Source organism: Lepeophtheirus salmonis, chromosome 7, assembly GCF_016086655.4.
Source record: "Lepeophtheirus salmonis chromosome 7, UVic_Lsal_1.4, whole genome shotgun sequence".
NCBI classification, from domain to species: Eukaryota; Metazoa; Arthropoda; class Copepoda; order Siphonostomatoida; family Caligidae; genus Lepeophtheirus; species Lepeophtheirus salmonis.
Window position 1 is genome coordinate 24,516,411 of NC_052137.2, and position 25,186 is coordinate 24,541,596.

At 34.4% G+C, this 25,186-nt stretch overlaps 2 protein-coding genes and 1 long non-coding RNA gene across 25 annotated transcripts in view; 2 read left to right on the forward strand and 1 right to left on the reverse strand.

The window, feature by feature from the left end:
* sls (sallimus) overlaps window positions 1-17,875 on the forward strand; it is a 54,902-nt gene extending 37,027 nt beyond the window's left edge. For 14 of the 22 annotated variants that reach the window (XM_040716142.2, XM_040716148.2, XM_040716144.2 and 11 more), the window contains 22 exons: window positions 1,765-1,824; window positions 2,052-3,146; window positions 3,369-3,533; window positions 4,932-5,306; window positions 5,370-5,786; window positions 5,856-6,296; window positions 7,254-7,811; window positions 7,875-8,315; window positions 8,443-8,856; window positions 9,117-9,554; window positions 9,628-10,053; window positions 10,151-10,591; window positions 11,779-12,213; window positions 12,489-12,933; window positions 13,431-14,684; window positions 14,766-15,147; window positions 15,201-15,522; window positions 15,582-15,717; window positions 16,307-16,921; window positions 16,986-17,191; window positions 17,268-17,367; window positions 17,431-17,875. In XM_040716142.2, coding sequence (XP_040572076.1) covers window positions 1,765-1,824; window positions 2,052-3,146; window positions 3,369-3,533; window positions 4,932-5,306; window positions 5,370-5,786; window positions 5,856-6,296; window positions 7,254-7,811; window positions 7,875-8,315; window positions 8,443-8,856; window positions 9,117-9,554; window positions 9,628-10,053; window positions 10,151-10,591; window positions 11,779-12,213; window positions 12,489-12,933; window positions 13,431-14,684; window positions 14,766-15,147; window positions 15,201-15,522; window positions 15,582-15,717; window positions 16,307-16,921; window positions 16,986-17,191; window positions 17,268-17,367; window positions 17,431-17,633 — 9,369 coding nt within the window. In that variant the 3' untranslated portion in view covers window positions 17,634-17,875. The remainder of the gene's footprint in view (window positions 1-1,764; window positions 1,825-2,051; window positions 3,147-3,368; window positions 3,534-4,931; window positions 5,307-5,369; window positions 5,787-5,855; window positions 6,297-7,253; window positions 7,812-7,874; window positions 8,316-8,442; window positions 8,857-9,116; window positions 9,555-9,627; window positions 10,054-10,150; window positions 10,592-11,778; window positions 12,214-12,488; window positions 12,934-13,430; window positions 14,685-14,765; window positions 15,148-15,200; window positions 15,523-15,581; window positions 15,718-16,306; window positions 16,922-16,985; window positions 17,192-17,267; window positions 17,368-17,430) is intronic. The other 8 variants (XM_071890056.1, XM_040716147.2, XM_071890064.1 and 5 more) reach the window with 8 other exon arrangements.
* A 2,900-nt stretch (window positions 17,876-20,775) lies between these two features.
* LOC139905997 (uncharacterized) lies at window positions 20,776-21,066 on the reverse strand. Its single transcript, XR_011781189.1, has 2 exons — window positions 20,932-21,066; window positions 20,776-20,877 (listed from the first exon to the last, which is right to left on the reverse strand). It is a non-coding gene; the product is annotated as an uncharacterized lncRNA (long non-coding RNA).
* Window positions 21,067-21,432: 366 nt separating this feature from the next.
* Window positions 21,433-23,534, forward strand: LOC121121256 (dihydrolipoyllysine-residue succinyltransferase component of 2-oxoglutarate dehydrogenase complex, mitochondrial). Of its 2 annotated transcripts, XM_071890068.1 has the most exons (5): window positions 21,433-21,496; window positions 21,571-22,590; window positions 22,656-22,854; window positions 22,917-23,168; window positions 23,242-23,534. In XM_071890068.1, the coding sequence occupies exons 2-5, from the start codon at window positions 21,791-21,793 to the stop codon at window positions 23,374-23,376; spliced, it is 1,386 nt and encodes a 461-aa protein (XP_071746169.1). In that variant the 5' UTR covers window positions 21,433-21,496; window positions 21,571-21,790; the 3' UTR covers window positions 23,377-23,534. The 2 variants fall into 2 exon arrangements, with proteins under 2 accessions (XP_071746169.1, XP_040572086.1); XM_040716152.2 differs by lacking the exon at window positions 21,433-21,496 and having other exon boundaries at window positions 21,546-22,590.
* Window positions 23,535-25,186: the final 1,652 nt, after the last annotated feature.

Here is a 25,186-nt window from a genome sequence, read left to right on the forward strand (position 1 = left end):
GATGATGAAATTAAAAAAAGTGTTATTGCTAGCGTTAGGAAAAATAGTATTAAAAGAGACGAGGAGTTTCAATGTCTTTCACTTCAGGATAGACAAGAGGCTCTGAGAAAAAACAGTCTCGTTAAAATAGAAGATAGGAGACCTACTGATAAAATTAAAAAGAGGAGAAAGAAGCTCTCTCCCAAGATTAGAGCTGAATTTCCTAGAGTAGAGAGCCCAGATGAAATTTCATCTATGAGCAATGAGTCAAATATGAATATGAATCCTCTAGAAGATTTGTCACTTGATGATGAGGATTTGAAGAAGGTAACTTGTGTAGTGGGATTAGCATGGCCAAATTAGTTACATAATAAATATAATACTTTAGTTGATTTTCATACATAGTGCATTAGACATGTACCCATTGTTACAAACATGTATTCAACCATAATTACTATCTGTAGTCCAGAAGGAAGTCAGTTGAAGGGAAACTGTTTTAGGTGCATGTTTCATATCAGAACAAACGTACGGTGCAGTATGTCACGTGAAGCTTTTTTATCCTCTCGCAACCTCAAAAAGAAAAATGGGAAAAAGAAAAGAAGAAAAAATGGTTTTTTCTAGTTTTCTGATTCCCAATACATATTACTTTATCTATGGACACTAAATAGATTAATTGAATTGAAGCCCTGGATTTATACATGCAAATTAATTTGCATATGTATATAAATCCTTAGTTATTTCCCTTTTTTCATGAAAACAACTAGAATGAACAACTATTGTTTATTTCAAAAAGCTTGATGTGTGTATATGTAATGAAAGGAATCATCACATCACAAAACCCCTTACATACTTGCATACATATGTAGTACGTCAACATTAAAACAATCATGAACAAAATCAAAGAAAAAATGAAAAATCCCCCTTTATTTTTGTATTTCATATATTCATATCAAATACAACCAAATACTTCATAACCAAATATTTGAGTTAATTATAGGATTAATATTCAAATTTGTGGTATGAGTTACAATAGCCAAGAATTTTACACCCTTTATTTTATTTAAGCCTCGATATGGTTCTTTTTAAATAAAATATGCCCATTTCTTATTAATTTAATTTGATAATCAATTTCAAGCTACTTTAATAGTGGGATTTGAAGAGCCCTTAGAGGGCCAATAAGAATAATTTGACCATAGAAATTGACAATAATCCATGGAAGGATACAAATGTAACTGTAATAAAAATCTGTCTAACTTGCTTTCGTGTTGACGGGCCACATATGTAGATAAGTATTGAATCAAGATACTTGCACCATAGAGCAGATTTCTCTTTTTACATAAATCACAACAAATCTATCGACCTTCTGCATCCATCAGAAATGTGATCATCTAACACCGGACTAAGTATTACCAATGTTCCTGCATGCATGCTTTCTTGATGGTGAAGAAACCTCCCCGTCTAATTGTTTGGCTTTTTTCGTTACCCACTTGAGATTGTTGGGATTGTTGGATTTATTAGATCCTAATCACTTACACCTCCCTCCGCATGTTCCTCGCTATAAATTTAACTTCTTAGATGATTTATGAATGAATTAGTCATTCTTTTGTACTTTTTGTTTTTAATCTTATTTTTTTAATATGAAGGGTCACTCACTAATATTGCATGACTGCATGATGAATGTAATTTTGTGTATCTTTATGTTTAACGCTAATGCATGATTTTCTCAGGGAGTAAATAATTACATAATCTAACTGAAACATATTTATCTTGCTCTTTTGATCATAGGAAAAGACAGTTGTTGAGACAAAGAAGGAAATTCCAACCAAAGCGCCAAAAGACAAAAAGGTATGTTTGTTGGAGTACTACTCTTTTATTTTTTTTTTTCATCTGTTCTTCACAATTAATTATTTGTGTACGTAAATGTCTTGTCATTTTTTTTTTCTATTAAATAAGTTTTGTCTAAATGAAATTGTCCGAAATTCTTTTTATATATTCAAAATTCTAATCTAAGCAACGTCCTGTCTATATAACAAAAATGATATGTTGTCTATGTACGATTTTTATGTTTATAGGAGTCTCTGAGATCTGATGATACAGTACCTGCATCAGACCTCACTAGTTGTGCAGAGAAAGTAGAAACCTCAACAGAAATTAACAAAATTAGTGATATTTCTCAAAACACTATTCTAAGTTCCGAAATAGAGACATCTCCAAAGGTCCCAGAGCCAAAACCAGTTGAAGAAAAACCCAAGAGTCCTGAAACAAAAACAGTTGAGGAAAAGCCTAAGGCACTTGAATCAACACCAGTTGAAGAAAAGCTTAAAGTACCTGAAGCAAAACCAGTTGAAGAAAAAACCAAGACTCTTGAAACAACACCAGTTGAGGAAAAGCCCAAAGAACATGAACCAAAACTGGCTGAAGAAAAAATCAAGACTCCTGAACCAGTTGAACAAAAACCCAGAACTCCTGAACCAGTTGAGGAAAAACCCAAAACTTCTCAACCGAAACCAATTGAAGAAAAGCCTATAGTACCTGAACCAAAACCGGTTGAAGAAAAACCCAAAACTCCTGAACCATTTGAGGAAAAGCCTAAAGTACCTGAACCAAAACCGGTTGAAGAAAAACCCAAAACTCCTGAACCATTCGAGGAAAAGCCTAAAGTACCTGAACCAGTTGAGGAAAAGCCCGAGAGTCCTGAACCAAGCCCAGTTGAGGAAAAGCCTCAAGTACCTGAACCAAAATCAGTTGAAGAAAAACCTAAAGCTCCTGAACCAAAACCGGTTGAAGAAAAACCCAAGACTCCTGAACCAAAACTGGTGGAAGAAAAATCTGATGAGAAAAAAGTGAAAAGTGAGACTATTGATGAAACCGCCATAGATAATCAGACTAAGAAGGTTAAAAAAGTTGTTAAGAAAGTAAAAGAGGGCTCTAAAGAAGGTTCTTCAGGAGAGGAAAAAACTAAAAAAATAATTAAAAAGGTGAAAAAAGTAGTCAAGTCTGAGGATAAAACCGATGCTGAGGCTACACATGAAACCAAAATAACAGCCCCTACTCCTGAAGAGTCAGATAAACCAGACTCTCAGGGTGTAGACACTCCTACTAACATTGAGTCATTGCCCAGTACTGAAAAAACATCCCTCCTAGTCGAGGAGACTCAAATCACAAAGGTAAGAACCATCCCTCAGAACCCCTTGTTTTCCAATCACTCAAAGTTCAATGTAACACGACATCATTTTGAGCTTTTTATTTTGTTCCTTCTATATACAATCCAATACATGTACATGATTATTTTTGTCTAACATCAGCAAACATTTAATGTGTACATAGCAAACTTTCCTAATTGTATTTATCTCTGATTTTAAATCATTTACTTGATTGATTTGACTAAGGTTAAGACTGAGGAAGAGACAAAAGACACACTTCCAAAACAAAGGAAACAAGTAAGATTCATTGAGAATGAAAACCATGAAATCCAACCCGAAATTAAAATTATTGAGAATGATAAAAAAGTACGAAAAATTACGAAAAGGGTTAAGGTCAATCGAGTTGACAAGGTAAATATGAGCTTTAAGTAGGAACGGTAAATGATAGTGGGGCCAAATGTGGACATCTACATTCATATGTAATCTGGAAAACACAATGAGATCCAGCGTCCTTTCCATAATAATTTATTTCAAAAATATTTAAAAGACAATATCATATCCTTAATAATATTTGTGCTCTCTAACAATTGTCCTTTACCGTTTATTTGCCACATAATTATGTAATTATTGAGCGTTTTCACCAACGTCATAATTAAAGGAAAGCCATCTTGGGGGCTTAAAGTCAATATTTACTACATAAAATGAACAAATTTTCAATTTATTTCCATCAAATGTTTTTAAGAATAAAAAAGGCCTAAGACCTGCATTAAATACTACTTGAGGACAATCATAAAGACTGATATTTGAATTCAATCAAAGTAATATTTACTGAAAATCCCAATGAATATCTTAATTTTCACTCTTTTTTAGTTGTTGATCAATTAGAGACGATAAAAGTTGGATAATATAGAAAAAATATCATATTCTTTCGATTGTAATTGTTAACTTCTATCTACAATATGAAAATTATATTGTATAACGATGAAATAGCATATATTAAATACATACATATTAGGCTCAAATATATAATAAAGCTATGGAATATAGGGTTTTGTTCTAAATTATTTTGCTTAACTAAGGTTTATACGTCGTTATTGTATATTTTGGGTTTAATTTGATCTTCCCTTGGATCTTTTTTAATCAAAATGTGTAATGTTTATTAAGTTATAAAACGTGTTAAATGGTTGTTTTCTCTTGGAATAAATTTTTTGCCTCATTTTTTGCATGTTCGTCAATCCATGAGTCTTTTCCAATATGAATAATCCTTCATATCTACTGATAAGTATTTCATAAGGGAGACGTTGTCGTGTTTGTTTATTTGTATTCCTCGAAGTGTACTAATTTTATTCCATATTTTGTTTCTGGTTCGAACTTATTACATAGTGAAATTTTGATAGTATGTGTATGCATTGACATTTTGGGACGAAATTACATCATTTTTTCGACAGAGATCAACCATTAAATGCGTTTTGTTATAATAATAAACATTTTATTTATTTTAAAAGCTCAAAGAAGATATCAATTTTTACCAAAAATAAACAATAAGGATATATAAGCCTCACTTACTTATATATTAAGGCAAAATGACTTTGGGGCAAAAGAGTGTTAACATCCAATAGTTGACTATTTTCCTTCATATTAATGAAAAAGGGGTTTTCATGGTTATAAAACTTACTTGCTTAGAGACCTCTTCCAAAATGGCGAACCTCAACAATGCTGACGTTACGCGAAAACGCTCTATAATTGGTCATATTCCAAAGTTTGTGTACCTAATATTATGTTCAATGTATCTTCTAACACTCCTAATAGGTTAAGCAACTCAGATTAGAAAAGTTGCAAACAATGCTTATCAATTTATCTCATCAAAAAGAAATGTCCTCACTCCTCGAGTCCTCTATGAATATCCCAAGTATCCCGGTTCAAATGGCTCTTCTGAGCTTTTGTGAAGATGAGTTGAACCACGTTTCAATTGTAAATCAAGTTATAACTGAAGAAGCAAGTAAGGGCTCTGTTTCCTACAAGGATATTGGCTATAAGTGCCTTATAACAATTTTGCAAAATGACTTTAATATCATGGATTCTCTTGCATCCATGACTTTACCTACAATACTTTTTGAATCAGAAAAAATGAATAAACAGCTTACAAAAATTACATTTTTGAATTCCTTGAGTCAAGGTGTCCAGGTAAGGGAGATGCATGTCTACATTAAACATGTAAAGAAGGTCTAAGTGTATTTATGTATCCAGGAAGCCAAAAAAGAGGTGGCAGCAGAAAAAAATGCTTTCTTTGATGCTTTAGCCTCTGAAATTCCAAGACAGGCAGTTTATAAGCTTTTCCAGGACATATCATCAAATTCTATTTCTATACATGAGTTAGAACCCTTGGAAATCATTTCTCAAATTCCTGGACTTGAGTCGGAAGAGGCTCGAATCCCACTTTTATCCATTTGCAAAAGTGAACTTGAGCGCCATGATGAAGTGAGCTCTTTGAGTGTCTCGGAATGTAAGAACCCTCTTCAATTTTTAAAGAGAACCCTTGAAGTTGTTCCAGTGGAAATGCTGATTGAAGGATACTTTCAGCACCCAGAATACTTTTCTTCCGATAACATTCAAAGCCAAAAATTACAACTTGGAGTCCAAAAAGTGGAGCCCTCAGAGAGTCAGGTGATTTTTTTAACCGCATGCTTAATATGGATGACAAGCCTGAATAAAAGTATATGATTTATCCAATAGATATCTGTCGAAGAAGTGTCTACGATTAAAATGCCAAAAGAGAGGCCCCAATCAATGAGGGGGAAAGTAATTATATCGGACGATCATTTAAGAGAGAGTCATTCAGTGACAGAGCCTCCTACTCTTACTGAATCACTGTCCCTTCAAACCCCAACTTATTCCAAAAATATTCAAAGGGCTGCTCTATTAATTTGTGAAAAAGTCCTGACTCCATCTACAGTTAAAGAAATTATCTTAGATGAATATGGGTGTATTCCGGAAGAGACTCATCTCTGTACTTTAGACATTGGTGATAAAATTATAGCTAAATCCCTTGAAAGGGTTCCTCTAAGTACATCACTGTCAGAGTATTGCATTCAGCCAGAATTTTTTGAGCCTAACCCAAATGAAAGTCATAAGGCTGAAATGAGTGTAGAAGTATCTAAAGTAGTTCAAGTACAGGTAAACTGTTGAGGTGTATTTAGCATTTGAATAGTGATTTATTTTGCTTTCCTGGTTAACTAATACTGGTCTCCTTGATCTTGTATGATTCTTAAAAGCATGTCCATATTTATGTAGATACATGTTTGCACTTGCTATATATTTTTTCACCAAAACAAAATGCATGGGCTAAACTTGTAGACAGGACTAGGGATGTGCTGCGAGATGAATTATGCTACTCGAGTATTTCCGAGTTTCTAAAAAAAGATAGATGCATTACGAGTAGTGTTGGATCGGTCCTAGGATTGATTTACTAATCCATCCATCGGTCCGATTTTTTTACCATTCAAGGCAAGAGCGTCCGCAAATATATATATTTGGAGGTTGGGGCGGTTTGGTTTGGTTTTTTTTTTTTTTTTCAAATCAATTTTTTTTTTTTTTTTTCAAATCAATTTTTTTGTTTTTTTAATTTCAAAAATCCATAACTACTCAGAAAAAATAAAATTCATTAAAAAAAAATTCCAAAAATCAAATTTCAAATATTAAAAAAATTCAAAGCTATTCCCAAAAATTAAATTCTTTGGAAAAAAAATTCAAAATCAAATATTAAATTTTTATGGAAAAAAATTCCAAAAATCCAGAGAAATTCACAAAAAATTAAGTTGTTTTGGAAAAAATTTCAAAAATTAATTTTTTTTTGCTTTTCTGCATAATTTGGAGCAATGACGGAAAAATTTCTTGTAAAAAGGAAAAGTTCCTTAATTTTTTTTCTTCTTCCCTTCAGAATACCCCCTGAAACGGTCCTATAGTCTTTTTAGACCGATCCAAGACTAATTATTACTTACATATATTCGTTACTCCCTTTTTTGTTTACTTCATAAATTTCGAGGACCAAAACACGAGCTTTGATCGTTGCACATCGCTAGCCAGAATTTTTCAAATATAAGTTATGAAATGAGCGTGTTCCTTTTTTCTTAGGACTTTGAACAGGATAAAACTTGCGGAAATGACATTCCTCCTTTAGAAATTGTGCCTCAAATAGCCATAAAAGAACTATTTTCCCGATTAGTTGAAGGCTCTTCCGTGACTGAGATGATTGAAACTCATCAAATCACAACTATAGCAAACTTGGAGAGTGCGCAAACACAGATTGCGCTTGTATCTATTTGTAAAGATATTTTAGAAGAGCTTCAAATTGACACTCTTGATCTTATTGATGTTGAAAAATGCATAGTTGGGCCTTATAAAGATAAGCCTTTGATTGGATTAACTGCACTGGATAAAACTTTAGAGATTATACCCGCTCTGGAGACCCTAAGAGACTTTTATGTTTCTCCAACATATTTTGAAACAGAGTCATTAGAGAAACAAAAACAAAGGATTAAAGAGTCCATCGTGAGCGAGAACAATTATGTCAGCATTTGCGAATATTTAGATTCAGTTCATAAAATGACAGACATTGATAACCACAAAGAACTTTACAGTCAGGCCCTTCCTACTTTTCAGTTTGCTGAAGGAACAATTTGTTCAAAAATGGTTTGTTTAACGCGTTCATAATAAAACATTTATTTTTATTTGCAATCGTTTTTCTTTATTTAGGATGAGTATGATACAGCAAATAACTTTTTACCCACTGCTGACTTGAGCATCTCTCAACTTCAAAGTGCAATACAAGACATTTTTCAAAATATTAACCAAACCTCCAACGTCCTCTCTCTTCCTCTAAAATATGAATCCCTATTACGACAAGGTGATTCAAAACTCTTATCCTCACCTCAAACCCAGATGGCCCTGGTCTCATTGTGTAAGAACGTTTTAGAACCTCATGTTTTAGATGAGATCATTTGTCAGGAAATGCTTTCTATAAAAAGGATTCCAAAGGACATAGGTTTCAAAGTCCTTGTCCATACTCTCGAGCATGTCCCTCTACAAAATATAACATCCACATTTTTTGAGTCACCCGAGTATTTCATTTCCCAACATGAATTACAAAAACAATACTCATATTTGCTATTCAATTGCAGTGCTAATCGTAGACAGGTAATCATTAAATTTTCAAAAGTATCTTCCGCATGACGATTTTTTCAAATATAATATGTATATATTAGGCTAGAGATAGTTCCATTTTGTCTTCACAAATTGATCAACTCAATATGTTAATTAATAGATACTACCTTTGGAAGAGGCATGCCCTTATGCACCACAAGGATTTCTCAAATGTGTGGCTTCCATCATTCAGGATGTTTCAGAAGGGAAGATAATCAATGATATAGTCACGACTTTTGAATCTGGAAAATATTTTGAATTGGAAAAAATTGAGAGCCAGATGGCTCTGCTCTCCATAGCAGAGAGCCTTCTGGCTCCTTCTACTGTTAGAGAAATTATAACAGAGGAGCTTGAACTCTCTGGAACCAAGGCTCTTCCTTCAATTGGGCTAAGACCTTTTGTTCAAGCCATTGAAGAAATTTCCTTGGATGTAAAGTCAGTTACTCCCTTGATTAATTCCACCTGTTTTGAAAAGGAGTCTGTCAAGGAAAAGTTTGCTATCGTGCAGTCACTAGCTCTGGAACTCTCCTCCCAGGTTAGATTCAATTTTACTTCATTTGCATGGGAAATATGTTAACTAAATATGTACACGCTGGAATAGAGGTTCTGAAACAAATCCGTTTCGTGAATTTGAGATGTTAAGAGTAATTTTTTTGATTACTACTTCCAGAAAAAAAGAGATTTTTTTTTGTGCATTAAATCGAATTTCACATTTTATTTTGGAGTGACGTAGCATGCTTTTTATCATTATTACCCAGACCCGTATTTTTCACTCTTATAAAATAATCCTAACAGGGATGTGAAGAAAAGACGGCAATGGAGGATTTACCCAAGCAGTCAGTGCAAAATGCAATTGCTAACATACATAAATGTGTTAAGCAAGGTCAAATGGTATCCGAAGTTGTTGATGAGATCGCATCCCTAGAGGTCGATTGTCATCTCAATCAAGAAAAACAATTTGGACTACTTAAAACAGCCCTACGGATAGCTGATGCTCCCCTCATTCAAGAGCTTTTAACCCATGAGAAAACCAAGACTTTAGAATCATCAGCAAGTTCACAAAACTTGGGTGTTAAAATTTTGGCTCAAGTCTTGGAGAAAAATCCCTTTGACGTAAAAGACGTTATCTCGTTTTCTAGAGTCTCAGACTTTAATGACTCGTTTTCTTTTATTGAATCTCAAAAACAATATGCCCCGTTATTGGACTTTGCTGATACATTTTATACCGCAAAGGTTTGGTTTTTTTAAATCTTATATATATATTTTTTTTTCAATAAATATTAAATAATGCAAACATATGACATAGGGCGAGGAAACCGTTGGGGAATTACCCAAGGCAACCCTCAAAAGCAAGACCAAAAAAGCAATATTATCCCTGTCAGATTCAATTAAAGAAGGAACTCCAACGTATCAAGTATTTACAATATATAACCCAAAACAGTATCCAGAGTTGTCAACACCTCAATCCCAATGTTGTTTACTCACTCACGCTGCTAAAATTAATAATGCAGCTTGTTATAAAGAAGTAACGAGCTATTTGAATCAAAATGAAAAACTACCAAAAGTTTTAAGCCTAATAGGAACACGAGCTTTGATATCTGCTTTTGAAGACTCTACAGTATGTCAACAAAACACAGTGCCTTGCTTTGATGCTTTAAATTATTCTGATAAGAAGGCAAGGGCAACTATATCTCGAATCATGAAAGAAGCCACCCTTGTTTCAGAGGCAAAGGTAACACTTCATTTGAATTGCAATCATTCATTTTCGCTGCCAATATTTTATCATGATATATTTCTTCCTTTTATTTATTATATGAATATAAACTCAGTTGTCGGACTCTAAAGACGCTTTAGAGGCAAATACCTTCACCACAACTCCTCCCTCTGAAATATCTGCCTTAGTCTCATATCAGGATGATATCAAACACGGAAAATCCGTAAAAGAAGTTTTTGAAATGATTAATCCCGACTTTTTTCCCTCCATTTCTAAGATTGAGTCTCAAATGGCAATCCTTTCCACAGTTGAGAGACTCTCAGTCGTTCCAATCATTGAGGAAATCATTGTACAAGAGCTCCCAGGCCCCAATAACTTTTCAAATAATCTCCTCAAAACCCTTGGTACAAAAGCTCTTTTAAGTATCGTTGACAAAACACCACGGGATGTCAAGGAAATTTTGTCCTTTGTTAGACCAGAGGATTTAGCTCCAAATAGTGTCAAAGCTAAGATTGCCCAAGTTTTGAATATAGCCACGGAATCCAATATAGCACAGGTTGGGAATTTGTGAGGTTTTACATGCATGGTCTTTCTTGCAAATTTTGAATTCTCAATAATTTTAATGCTTTAAAAATTGTCACACATAATACGCATAATCAAAGATATTAATAAGGGTTCATTTGATACATGAGAATACTTACAAGGATGTAAATTGATTGATGATTGAGTATTGATGGTATTTTATGTTTATTTTCCGATTTGACAAAGTATTTCTAGAGTTTTGATCATGATTTGAACGTTTGAATGTACACGTATTTACTATCGCTTTTTAAAATTTGTTTTAAACGCTTATTTATGAGAATTTATAAAAGTCCTTGGTATCCTGAATTTCTTAGCCAATCACCTTTTTAATTATATATAAAAAGTTCCAATTATTGGTGGCTTAGCTTACTTTTTGAAATAAGGACAAAGAATTCCTCCCTTTCTAAGGGCCTCCCAAAAATTATCCCTAATTCTTCTGCCAGTATATCATATATTGGCCCTAGTATTTTACATTCATATAACAGATACAAATTTGTTTGTTTTCCTTCTTTGAAAAAGTAGTAAAGTATATCATTACTTTAAAAAGCTGACTCTTCCAGAGAGTATCAGTAATCAGAGGGTGAGACAATTATTTTTCAGTAGAAGCTAATAATGGACTTTAAAATATTTTACATGCGCAACCCTTCAGTTGATACGACTTTAATCTTAGCGAAGTGAATCGTTAAGTTTTTTGAAGAATATCTACTAAATATATTTACGATTCTCCAAGTCCAGAACCAGTGTGTTAAATATATTTGGCATTATCTACCGATGACGTATATGGTCTGTTTGGGGCAAAAAATTCAGCTCAGAGCATGGTTTTTGGAATTATTGCATTGTGTAGAAAGAGGATGCTCCTTGCGCTATTGGATGGGCACCTTTACTCCAACTGGATCCCCTGAAATATCATTTAAAAGCTGAGAGCCTAAGAAATTCAGAGATATTAACGACTCTTATAGACTTTCATAAATAAGAATTTAATTTCAACTTTAAAAAAGGGACCACCTTTTTTTTTTATGCATGTATATATGTAATTTATTATTGCACCCTGTATAAAGAAATAGATTAATAGCGTTGTTTTAGCCTAATTATTGAAATAGGTTAAGTTTGAAGAATATTACTAATGGGTCACTTTTATAATTATTATTCCTATGGATAAAGGAGGAAACCTCCAAAGTTGTTAACCAAAAGTATAAGGGACCCATGAAAGCAATAGCTGATATAGCCTTGAGATTAGAGCATGGAGCAAGTGTTGAGGAAGTGAATGCAGCTTTTGAAGCACATGAGTTCCCAGAATTAGAAAACATAGGCTCACAAATGGCCATGATCAAGGTTGTCGAGAGAGTTGGTCAGAGCGCTCTCATTCATCAAGTTCTTCTGCAAGAGAAAGCCTCTGAGGTAGAAAATGTTGATAAGAACAGGAAACTATCCTCACAAATCGGTTTCAAGGCTCTCATGTCCACACTTATTCATGAGCCCTATAAGACAGAAGAGGTCATAACTAGCTTCAATCCCAAAGATTTTTCAAAGGAGGATGTTGCTCTGGAGGAGTATGCCAAATTAGTTCACAACTCAAAAGAATTAGAAATTGCACAGGTTCGATTATTGCATGCACCAATGTAGATAGCAGCTATACCTTTGTGTATGGAAAATTGAAACCCTTATTTTGATGATTTTACCATGCATGCCAGCTTAGTCCATGCCTTCAACTACTTTGCGACCTCATGGAACTAAGTCTTATTACCCATCTCCTAAAAAAAAGAGACATTATGTCTCATTCTTTTACCATGATCCTTGTTTTCTTTTTACTCCTTCCTTGGATTTATTTATGGGAATGCAACTTTTTAAATCTATACTCTTTTTTCCTATAGGCTAGCGAAATTTCAACTGAGATCAAAGAATTCATAGATGCTGATGTCAAAAGAGCCTCTAGCAGTGAAGTGAAGTCTGAATTGGTTACAACAGACACAGTATCTTCTAAATCCTCTACAACTAAGGTTACGACAGTTCAAAGTGGTGAAGCTGTTCAAATGTCATCCTCAGTGACAGATGTTACTAAACTTTCAATAAAGGAAGGAGATGTTTTCTTCGCTCTTGCAACCTTTGTTTCGGATACTGGTGAAGCAATGAACTTGGTAGAAGGAGAAAAAGTACATGTTTTAGAATGGAATAACAATGATTGGTGGTATGTAAGGAAACATATTACAGAAGAGTCTGGATGGGTTCCTGCTCAATACCTTAAGGATGAGCAAACCTACACTCGATATGTTCATAAAAAACTTGTTGAAAAAATTGAGAAACTCCCCGTTTTTGAACGTGAGTATTTATTTGCATATACAAAGTCTAATCAAGAAGAAACCCTTATTATTTTAAATTCAATTTCTCAAATTTATTCTTCAAAATTTAGCCTATTCTAGAAAAATAAATATTTTAGAAGAAGAAACAATCTTTCAAAACTTTTTATAGAATCATCCCCTAAATAGATTTTTTCTTTCCATTTTTTCAATAGTAGAAAATTGCAGAGCACTCCAAAAGAGATATCTTAACCTTTTTATCTCTCAAAAACAAACTAACAATGCAAATATCTGATATTGTTATCATTCGTCATAAGCATCTGTAAGAATATAATAAAAAAAATATATTTCAGAACTGAATTCGAAATTAAAAAATAAGGGTATCTCTTTGATCAGTTTAGTAGATGTAAAAAATTTATTTGCAACTAAGTGTATCTTTATAACTAGCAGTATATGTATGTATGATATATATATGATCAATATTTCAAACACATTCCCATAATTAAATTTACTTTACAGAACCAAAGGCTGGTGAAGACACCTTTGCACCCAAGATCATTACAAAGGTCAAAACAATGTCAGCTATCGATGGTTGCCAAGTTGTATTCACTTGTCAAATCGAAGGCTCTCCTAGACCTCAAATTACATGGTTTAGACAAACAGCCATTATCAAACCTTCTCAAGACTTTCAAATATCTTATGCAGATGATAATGTGGCCACATTGGTCATTAAAGAAGTTTTCCCTGAAGATGCAGGAACTTTCACATGTGTTGCAAAGAACTGTGTGGGATACGCCTCTTCCTCTGCAGATTTGATGGTGGAAAGACCTTTGTCAGATCATGGAGGATCTGAAAAACACGACAGAAGAAGTTTGTCAAGAGAATCATCATTGGCTGATATCGTTGAAGGAATCCCTCCAACATTTGCTCAGAGACCTCAAACTAAAAATGCTGAGGAAGGCTCTAATACTGAGTTAGAGTGCCGTTTTGTTGCCATTCCAGAGGCTGAAGTACGATGGTTCCATAATAAGGTTGAATTAAAGGACTCTGAGAGACTTACAATCCATCACCAAGCTGATATGCACATGTACTGTAGTATAATTAAAATAACGGAAACCCGGAAAGGAGATGCTGGAACTTATGAAGTATTTGCCAAGAATCGTGAAGGTGAAGCCTCTAACACACTCATCTTGAATGTCATTGCTAAAACTATTTCGCAACAACCTCCTATGATTGTCAAATCCTTAACTCCAACCATTTGTAAGATTGGAGATTCTATCAAAATGGAAGCAGTTATAACAGGGAAACCCAAACCTATTCTTAGCTGGCTTCATAATGGAGCCCCTCTCAATACAAATGATTCCAACATAAAGTTAACGGATAAAGAGAATATTTACTCCCTAACCATTTCTAGTGTGAATCAATCCCATGATGGTGATTATCTCATTAAGGCAGAAAATGAGTTTGGACTTGCACAAACCCAAGCCAATCTTTGTGTTCAAGGTCAACAAATCAGTTTTGTAAGACCTTTAGAAGATGTTGAAATAAAGGAATGTACAAATTATGAAATGTCACTCGAGATTTCTGATGAAAATGCTAACATAACATGGCAAAAGGATGGTCAAGAAATTAAGGAAGATGAAGCAGACTACAAATTCAAAAAGGATGGAAGAAAGCGTTCATTGATCATCAACTCTTCAACTGTTCATCATGAAGGAGAATACGTTGCATCAGTTGGAGATCAAGAATGCTCTTGTGAGCTTACAGTTATTGGTAGGTGGTGTATTACTTAACTAATTATTAGACGAATATTACTATTCTCCATCTTATAATAAAATATTTTTTTGTTTAAAGAGCTTCCTCCTGAATTCGTAAAGAGTCTTAACCCTTGCAATCTGAAGTCAGGAGAAACTGGAGTATTTGAAATTGAATTAAGTAAAGGTGATGCAGTAACAAGGTGGTTTAAACATGGATTAGAAATTGAATTCAACCATAGAATTCAATTAATCATTGATGGCAAGAAACAAAGATTGGAAATTCACAACGCTGATATAAAAGATGCGGGAGAGTATTCGGTGATTGTTGGTGAGAAAAGCTGTACTGCTTTATTGTTTGTAGAGGAACCGAAGGTTTCCTTTGTTGGAAAGCTTAAAAAGGTCACCACCGGAGCAGTGGGACAAAGTGTTAAATTAACTGTGAAATTGTCAAAGGATGATGTGAATGTAAAATGGCTAAAGTAAGGGAAATTTAATTGAATGTACAAATTATATCCGTACTCTATTCATTTAGGGATGGCCAAGAAATATCTGATGGGCCTCATTATTCATTTGAAACTGACGGGACCATGAAGACTCTTATAATTAATGATGCAACTCTTTCCGATGTAGCTTCCTATACCTGTGTTGCAGAAAGTATTTCCACTATTACGGATGTGGAACTTAGTGGAGGTGATCAAAAACTAACGATCAAGGATGAAGAAATAAGTAATAGTCAAGAAATTATCTCTACAAGAGGACAAGACATTACGTTAAATGTACCATTTGTGGAAACATGTCAAAAACCCCAAGTGATGTGGTTATTTCAAGGACAGGAAATTTCACAATCTGAAAAAGTAAATATTAGGATGTTTATTATATTAAATGTTTTTAATTTTATTTTCTATATTCTAAGATTCAAATCAAAATCACTCGCAAAAGTGTTTCCATTACTATTAAACATGCACAATCCATTGATTGTGGCGTGTATACAGCTAAATTATCCAATTCAGTATCTGAAACATCTGTCGATTTTGTTGTTCGAATTAAGGGTAATTTAAATAATTCATCATTTACGGATCAAATATGTCAGAGGCGTCTGCATGGGTTGGGCTAGAGGGGTCCCCCCCCCCAATTAAGGAATTTTTGCTATTTGCTAAAAAATTTAATATTTTTTTCAAAAATACACAGCTATTCACAAAAAATTTAAAAAATCCATAGCTATTCTCAAAAAATTAATTGTTTTGGAATAACAATTTCAAAAATCTATAGCTGTTCTCAACCAATTAATTTTTTTGGAAAATAATTTTAAAAATTAAATTTCAGGATTAAATTTTTTTGGAAAATATTTTCAAAAATTCATAGCTATTCTCTAAAAATAAATGCTTTTGAAAAAAAATTTCAAAAATTTAATTTCAAGTATAAAATTTTTTGGAAAAAAAAATTCCAAATTCCATAGCTATTCACAAAAAGTTAATTTTTATGGAAAAAAATTAATAATGGAAATTAAATTTTTGAAATTTTTTTCCAAAAAGTGTCAATACAAATTTTCAAAAAAAAAGGCAAAAAAAAGTTTCCCCCCCCCCCTCAATATAATCCTGCGGACGACCCTGTATGTATATGTTTCCCATATACTTTTAGATAAGCCGACTCCTCCAAGAGGCCCAGCCATGGTTGAATGGAAGTCTGATGACTTCATGGAACTTCGCTGGAATATCCCTGAATCAGACGGAGGATCTGCCATTTTGGAATATATTGTAGAAAGAAAGGAAGAAAGTAAGAAATCCTGGAAACAAGTGGGTATTTCTATAAACACAAAAATGGAAATCCGAGGTCTGGGAAAGAACGTTTCATATAACTTCCGAATTATTGCACGCAACGAAGTTGGCCTTAGTGATGCTTTCATCGTGGAAGAAACATTTACTGCCACTTCTTCCTCTATTGGAGGTTCCAAGAAATGTCTACCAGGAAGTCCAAATGTTCAAGTTACAGACGTTACATCCAAGAGTGTTACACTTCAATGGAGCCCACCTTTACATAATGGTGGCGCTGAGCTAATTGAATACGTTTTAGAAAAGAAAATATCCACCAGCCATTCTTGGGAAAGAGCAGCCACTGTTGATCCCTCAGTCACTCTATTCACAGTTGAAAATCTAAAAGAAAGATGTCAATATTACTTTAGAATCTCAGCTGTCAACGAAGTTGGTGCTGGAGAGCCCACTTCAACAGAGATTGTCTCGCTGAGAACTCATGCTCGTAATTCAAAAGCTATATATTAATTCAATCCAATTTTTAATTACCGGAATCTATTATTTTTTAGGACCACCATCATCCCCAACTTCTCCTCTTGAAATTCATTCTGTTGGTCCAACTACAATCATTGTAGAATGGGGTGCACCTGAGTCGGATGGAGGAGCTCCTTTGGAGGGATACAAGGTAGCAGTAAGAGATGCTAAGAGACATATGTGGATGGAAGTTGGTCGTGTTAAGGCAGACACACAAAAGTTGAAAGTTCAAGATTTGGCTGTGAGTATTTTATATTATTATTGATTACCAAAAGGGGGATACTTAATGACCTTATGATTGGGATTCAAATAACTAGGAGGGGCATCAATATTTCATTCGTATCTTTGCTAAAAATGAAGTCGGGTTCAGCGATCCACTAGAAAACGAAGAAGCAGTCAAGGTCGTTAGGCCAGCGGGTATGAGACGGGATTTGTGATTATTTTACTTTTTCTGAATTACTAAAATGTGTTTTGTCATAGATTACAAAGAGGAAGAGCCAGTAGAAAAGGATAAAATGGACGATACTCCATCTCTTAGTTTTAGTACAACGGAAACGCTTTCATCCTGGATGCGCGAGTCCCATATGGACGCAGATATTCAGTCGTATACTACATCTTCAACGTTGAGAAGAGATGAATACTTTTTCAGAATATGGTACTATGCTAAAAAGCTTTTCAAATAACTATTATCAATTGGAATCCCCTCATTCAGAGTTACAATTCGTTTTATGTTACAATGCCCATTGCTATTATTTTTCTTTAAAGTTTATATTTTCATTAGTTCATTAAGTGGAATACGAATTAATTTTATTTGAGTATACCTGTTTTATCTTCCTTTAAAGTTCAGAGTATGTAATATGTTGTACGAAGTACAAATTGTATATTAATAAAAGATTTAGATATATCAAACTATATCATTAGAATATATTATGTAGACAATTAATTTAATTTAGATAGGTACTTAAAAACAGATCAATTAATAGAATATCCTCATTGTAAGATCATTCGTTATAAAGACAAATATATATTAATATTAACTCTTCTATTAGCTTACAAAAATATTTAACTATAGGAAAATCACCTGTTGATAGGGTTTCTTCCTCAGGATCTCAATATTTGACCGGGATTTTTTGGGATTGTACACCTACGGGAAATCCAGGATTTAATCAATTCAGAATATAATTTTAGTTTAATTATATATGATCAATCTAAAATTAGATTGTTCATCACTAGACTTATTATTAATATTGGTAGTTTTAGGAAATTTGAAGTTTGTGAGATATTCAGGAGTCTTGTTAGATGGGTGCATCTCATCATCACCACCACTGATATTCCGTCCAACCTTTTGCATAAATGGATGAACATGATTTCGTAATTTGGCGCAAAAGTAATTCTCATTTGTTTCAAGATTCAAGAGTTCCACATTTATCCTTCTTCTAATTGACTGTTGTCTAATCACATATCCGATCATGTAATCATAGCCTTTAATTCATCATACACATATTTTACCTCAAAAAAGAGAGCCTTATGAAGGAGGGTTTTGGCAGGTAGATGTCTCATAAAAAATATCAACAAATAATCATCAAAAGCTGTTGTGTAATCTAATTGGAATCCCAACTTTCCATATTTATTTCATAACAGTATAGAAAAATGAGCCATTTTCAAATCAAAAAGAACAAAATGAGCAGTTTTTGAGCGATTAAGCGATCGCTCAGAAATCCTAAGTCTATCCATCACTTACTATTTAATTTTAATTTTTTGTTATGGGTCAGATTGGGTTACGATTTTTAAAAGGCTAAAAAACGACCCACGTACTTTAAGTGATAAGAATAAAAATGAAGAACATGATAAATGAGAATAAATTATAGGTAGAGTTGTCATTTTTGTACCTAGGAAAAAAAGAGTAGGGTATAAGGGAGGAGCGATACATTTGGTACTACTGAATCAAGACCCTAGTTAATGTCAGCTGCCTCTTATGATATTTTTTTATTATTTAAAAAGAGAAAATTGTAATATATTTATTTTATTATGCGTTTATAAATCAATTTAAACCAAAGCTTTTTCATTCAATTTTCTCTCTATTCCTTATGTTTTATCAGTTGTCATGTCGTTACCTTTATTATATCACCCAACCTTCACCAAAAAAAGAGCCTGAAATTATATGGTAGTTATCCAAATAAGTCAATCATACCAATTGCTATTTATCTCTTTAGTTCTCCCAGAGTATGATTGGCATATCTCCACATTTTTTAAAATGAATTATATATTGAATAGATTTAATAATATTAAAATCCTACATGGTATTTTATTCGAAACTGTAATATGATATTGCTTATTAATATTTTATTAAAAGCGTAGCTCTACATACATTTGTATTTCTAAAATATGGCGTCTGTATTTGATATTTACCAGACCAACCGTGATTATTTACTCTCTCTATTATGCACATTTTGAGAGGTTAAGAGTCTTTTTTTACAAAGTTCCGAATGAGCAATGTTGTAGAAAACATAATTAGCTGTCGATTGCTTAGAAAAAAATTGTCCTAGTTGCAACCATGAGCACACAGTATGAGAAGAGGATTGATATCCCAGCGCTCCTCCACAAGGGATTGTCCCAGAAGGCTATATGGGGCAGACTGGGGCTTCAAGGTAGACGATTTACAATATTTTCATGTGTTTGAAGCTCATAGATGACCTCAGAAACTCTCCAGGAGCAGGGAGGAAACCCTCTATGGCTGTCAACCACCTGATCTCGGGCTTCAAGAAAAGTCCAATTCCTCAATTGCTGACATGGGCAGGAGGATGAATAAGTCCCCATCAGCAGTGTTCAGAGCTCTAAAAAAGGCAGGAGAATCTCTGCGTCAGATTCCGCGGCCTTTGTTGACAGAACAGCAGAGAAAAGTCCGTGTGGAGCGTACAAAAATGATCTTGAACCAAATCAAGGGAACCAATGAACTCATTGTGATCTTTTCTTATGAGAAGATCTTTAATTTGACATTGTCTTTATCAAGCAGTATGCTCGAGTAGTGACATTTGGGGATGTAGCAAAGGAGCACCGATATGTCTCCACCACCAAACACCCTGCTTCAGTTATTATGTTAGGGCTGGTTGCGTCGAATAGGAAGCCCATGAATCCTGTGTGGTTCCCTTTAGGATACAGGCTGAAGGCTGATGAGTACGTCATAATTCAATACACCGAAGTTCTCCCATGGATCAAATCCATTGTTGGCAATTATCCCTGGGTGTTCCAACAAGGTGGAACAGTTGACCACACCGCAAATAAACCCCAAAAGTGGCTTTGACGATACACGCAACTACTCATCTACTATGACGTCAATATTAAAAGAGTGGTGGAAGTCAAACATCCGCCATACAAGCGTTATAGTATAAATGTATTTCTATTAACCTTGACCTGTTCAACCAGAGGCCTGTAGTGTATTTTTGGATAATAGGAGGTTTTTTTTATATACTTAAGGAAGCGGCAGCCAAAGAGTTTAACCTGTTTGGTCGCCCAGCAGCTCATATACACAGCCTGTGGGTGTATTATAATATATTAGAATGGGTCTTTGGTCCTTATAAATGCGAACACAGTAGGATTTAAACAACCTTGGGGCCCAGCACTTCACCAGTTCAATCTGAATGGAGTGGTATATTTTTGGATATTAGAAGTGTTTTTTTATGCTCAAAGAAGCCGCAACTGTTGAATTTGACTTATCTCGGGGTCCAGCAGTATATTTACACATCCCATGGTGAATAATAGCATATTAGTGTGGTGTTTACCTGAATGTAATTAAATAGTTATTCTATTCTCGTCACCAAAACACCAAGGAGTAACCGAGTAAATGAGAGTCACAGAATGGAAAGGAATGATTTGTAGACGGGGAATTAATACGGACGTATAGCGTATTTGTTAAAGGATAAAAGAAGACTAAAATATAGAATAACTAAAAGTGAGAATTAAAGATATTATGGAAGAACTTACGTTGGTGACGAATACCCGTGAATATTATTAAGAATCTACATGAATAAGATGCAAATATAACAATAAGAATGGATCCTTGATGCTTGGAAGCGCGGCGGCTGTGGAGTTTAAACTACTTTGAGGCCAGCACTTCACCTGTTGGTCTTTCATGGCAAGTTTAATCATCATTCAATAGTTTTGTCGTCCAAATAAAATATAAATAGCATACGATAATCATGTCTTACAATGACATTTCCCACAATCCTATTGTTCACAGCGATGATATTACCCACAGCAATTTTGTCTCACAATAATTATATACACAACGATATTATGCCATCAATTTTGTTCTCAGCCTTTTTACCATAATCATATAGTGACCCTTTATCTATAGAATCAATTCGATCTCTTGAAATATGCAGAATACATCTCTATTTCTCTCAAATGTTATCATTTAACATTTTCTTCTTGCTCAGCTGATCATCAAATTCAATGAGGTCGCTAGCTATGCATGTTTTTAACAGCTATTGTTTGAGTATGAGTATGACATGTTTGACGTCAAAATTGGGTAGAGGAATGAGTGTATGTACGTACAAATAAGATAAAATTTTATGCCACGTATTTGAATAAAGTTTAGTACACATTTATATACTAATATAGTTGCATACGGAAAAAGTTATTACTAAGGAATGAGAGAGTGGATCGAATGAATACAGAAAAATAAATAAGTTATTGAGAACTGCTAGTTACAAGATAGGAACATAGGGGTGGTTGTCTGTCGTGAGTGTCAGCTGGGTGTTTGTTAAGCGAGCGAGACATCTATACGTCAAGTGAATTCGTTTTTAGGAATTGAGTCTTGAAGTCAGTAAAGCCCCTGAAAATGACGGGAAGGATTTTATTCAGAAGGGCTCTCCGAGTGGCTCTCGCATCACGGACTCAGCGTTCCCTTTGGATTGGGACTCGTCGCCCTGTTCCCCAATTCTACCCAGCTACAGTTGCAGAGGTGAGAGGATTGAAGACGAGTTCATTCCTGAGGAATGAGATCAAGGTCGTTGTTTGTCCTGCATTTGCCGAATCCATCACAGAGGGTGACATTCGATGGGAAAAGGCCCAAGGAGACGAGGTGGCCGTAGACGAAATCATTTGTGAGATCGAAACGGATAAAACCTCAGTTCCCGTCCCTTCTCCTTCCCAAGGAATCATTGAGAGTCTCCTAGTGGAAGATGGTGCCACAGTGAGTCCTGGAACAGAGTTACTTAAGATTAAAGTTGGTGCTGGAGCTCCAACTCCCTCTAAAGCAGAGCCTCAAACAGCTGCTCCACCCGTGGCAGCAGCCCCACCCGTAGCGGCAGCCCCTCCTCCACCACCTCCTACCGCTAAAACGGATCCCATCCCCACATCCATCCCATCCACTCCGCCACCCATTCCTTCAGCGCCAATGGATAAAATCCCTGTGGCTGCAATTCGACATGCGAAATCTATACAACCACCACCAACTCATGCATCTGGTGCTTCTCCCATTGTAAAACTCCCTCCTGCGGATCCCACTACAGAAATCGCTGGAACTCGCTCAGAACATCGTGTTAAGATTAATCGAATGCGTCTAAAGATTGCTCAACGTCTTAAGGAGGCTCAAAACACAAATGCCATGTTAACTACATTCAATGAATTGGACATGAGGTAATTACTCATTCATATTTATTCATGTTCCCTCCATTCATTTCACTTTGTATAAATGTAAATAGTGCACTGATGCAACTGAGGAAAGAGAACCAGGATGCCTTTATTAAGCGACATGGATTCAAGTTAGGTTTCATGTCTGCTTTTGTTAAAGCATCCGCCTATGCCTTATGCCAGCAACCTACAGTCAATGCTGTCATTGAGGGAAACGAAATCATTTATAGAGATTATGTAGATGTATCCGTCGCAGTTGCTACTCCTAAGGTAATTAATAAAAATAATTATGCATGCTCAGAATATCAATAAAAATAATAAGTGTTTTTTAGGGTCTTGTTGTTCCTGTTCTCAGAAATGTTCAAGATATGAATTATGCAGATATTGAGAAAGGAATAGCCGCACTTGGGGATAAGGCCAAAAATAACCAAATAGCAATGGAAGATATGGAAGGTGGTACATTCACCATCTCGAATGGTGGAGTTTTTGGTTCACTCTTCGGTACTCCCATTATCAATCCTCCCCAATCAGCCATATTGGGAATGCATGGGTCTTTCGAAAGACCTGTTGTTCGAAATGGACAGGTAAGTTAATGGTGGTTTTTTTACATACAAAAAATGTCATTGCAAGAATAATTCATCTACTTCTACTCTCTAGATTGTCATTCGGCCAATGATGTACATTGCTTTGACTTACGATCATCGCCTGATCGATGGACGTGAGGCAGTAACATTTTTAAAAACCGTCAAGAAGGCTGTAGAAGATCCAAGGACCATGTTGTTAGACTTATAAATGAAAATAACCGGAAGAGTCGACTTTCATTACACGAAAAGTTTATAATACATAATTATTTATCGCGTACATTCACTTTTTGTCGCTTCGAAAGATGTTTTTAAACGTTATGTAAATTTAATTAAATATTGACTTTCGTCAATAGAAGGACTTGTTAATTTAATTATTAAAATTAATTTTCAAAAGCATTCCACTCTTCGTTCAAGTGAAGTAATTGTAGCTCATATATAAATATAGTTGTTGATATTCACGAGTATGAGACATGCTGTAAATGTAATAGAATCAATGTGTCAATGCAAATCATATTAAATTGTTTCTAGGGGAGGAAGTTCATTATATTTTTAGTATTGCAGGGAACTTAATTATTTTTCATTTCTTCATAATTAATGGCCAAGAAGTAAAGGAGGAGGGTAACACAATTTATGTATTTAAATTCTAAAGTCAGAAGGGAACTTGCCCCTGGCCATCCTGCAAACTCCACCTATACCAAGCAGCACCCCTCCAAATGCAAATATATATCAAACTTTCATTTTTGGTAGTAGTTGACTAACACTAACAGATGCACTCTCATTTATTAATTATTTTTAGTAAGTGGACGGTGGATCCTCCTTGGCCATATGCCAATTTTCTCAGGGTGGCTTTCAAATAATTCTATATTTGGGAGTTTTTAAAAGCTTTGACAAAGGTTCTGAAGACTAATGGAATGGAATGTAGTGTATGAATTTATTCATATTGACAGTTTGTAAAAATTGTAATTGACAAAAGAGAAAGAAAATTTATCTTCTTGAAGTAATAATTATTTTATAGTACCTACGTTTTCATTAACGGCATAAATTACATCATAATTGAAGGAAATGCCATTTTGGGGGCTCCAATTTGATATTTTTACAACATGAAATGAACACATTTCCAATAAATGTTGATTAAACTTCATAAAATGGCTTCATGAATAATAATAAAAAAAAGGAATAGCAACTGCATTGAACATAAGTTAATAATACCAATGAAAAAGCAGTATTATGTACTGAAACCCCCTATAAAATGTCTAAATTTCTACCCTTTTTTTCTTTGATGGATTGGGCACAAGAAAAATGGGATAATTAGTGAAAAATATCTTATTTTTTCCATTGTAATAGTTAATTTGTATCTACAATATGGAAATAAGACTATTTAACGATGTAATAACATATGTCTAATATATTTTCGTAAGATATATAATAATTTAACTAAGTTATAGTGGGATAGATTTTTGATAGAGAGTAAGGTTTATGTTCTTTTATTTCTTGGTCCCATTTTGTCTTCCAATAGTTCACTATTTCCCTTAATATAAATAAAACAAGGGCTTTGATTGTTATAAAACTAGGTTGTTTAGACCCCCAGAATGGCCGATATTAACAATGCTGACGTCACATAAAAACGCACAATACGCGGAGTGGGATTGTTCTGATTCTGGATAAATATAGGAAGGAAAATTAGAGCCAAGAGGATGTTTGGAATGATAATTGTATTAAGTTTGTTGTCTCATGCTTCATCTTCCTTTAAATTCCCCAATCAAGTGCCTTACTTTAATCCGAGCAGTTTGGATGAGGTGTATGACTTCATGCTTGAATTTGTAGAAGTATTTCGCTATAGGTATGTATTTATGATTACCATAGAATCCTTCAGTGTTTAACTTATATTAATGTATAGATTCGTGGTATTGCCTCAGACCTTTTACCATCGTTTATTTGGAAATGAAGGGGAGGAAGAGGTAGCGTTCCTTAGGAAAGAAGTGTCCTTGTTAGAGAAAAAGCTGAAATCTTCTCATAAC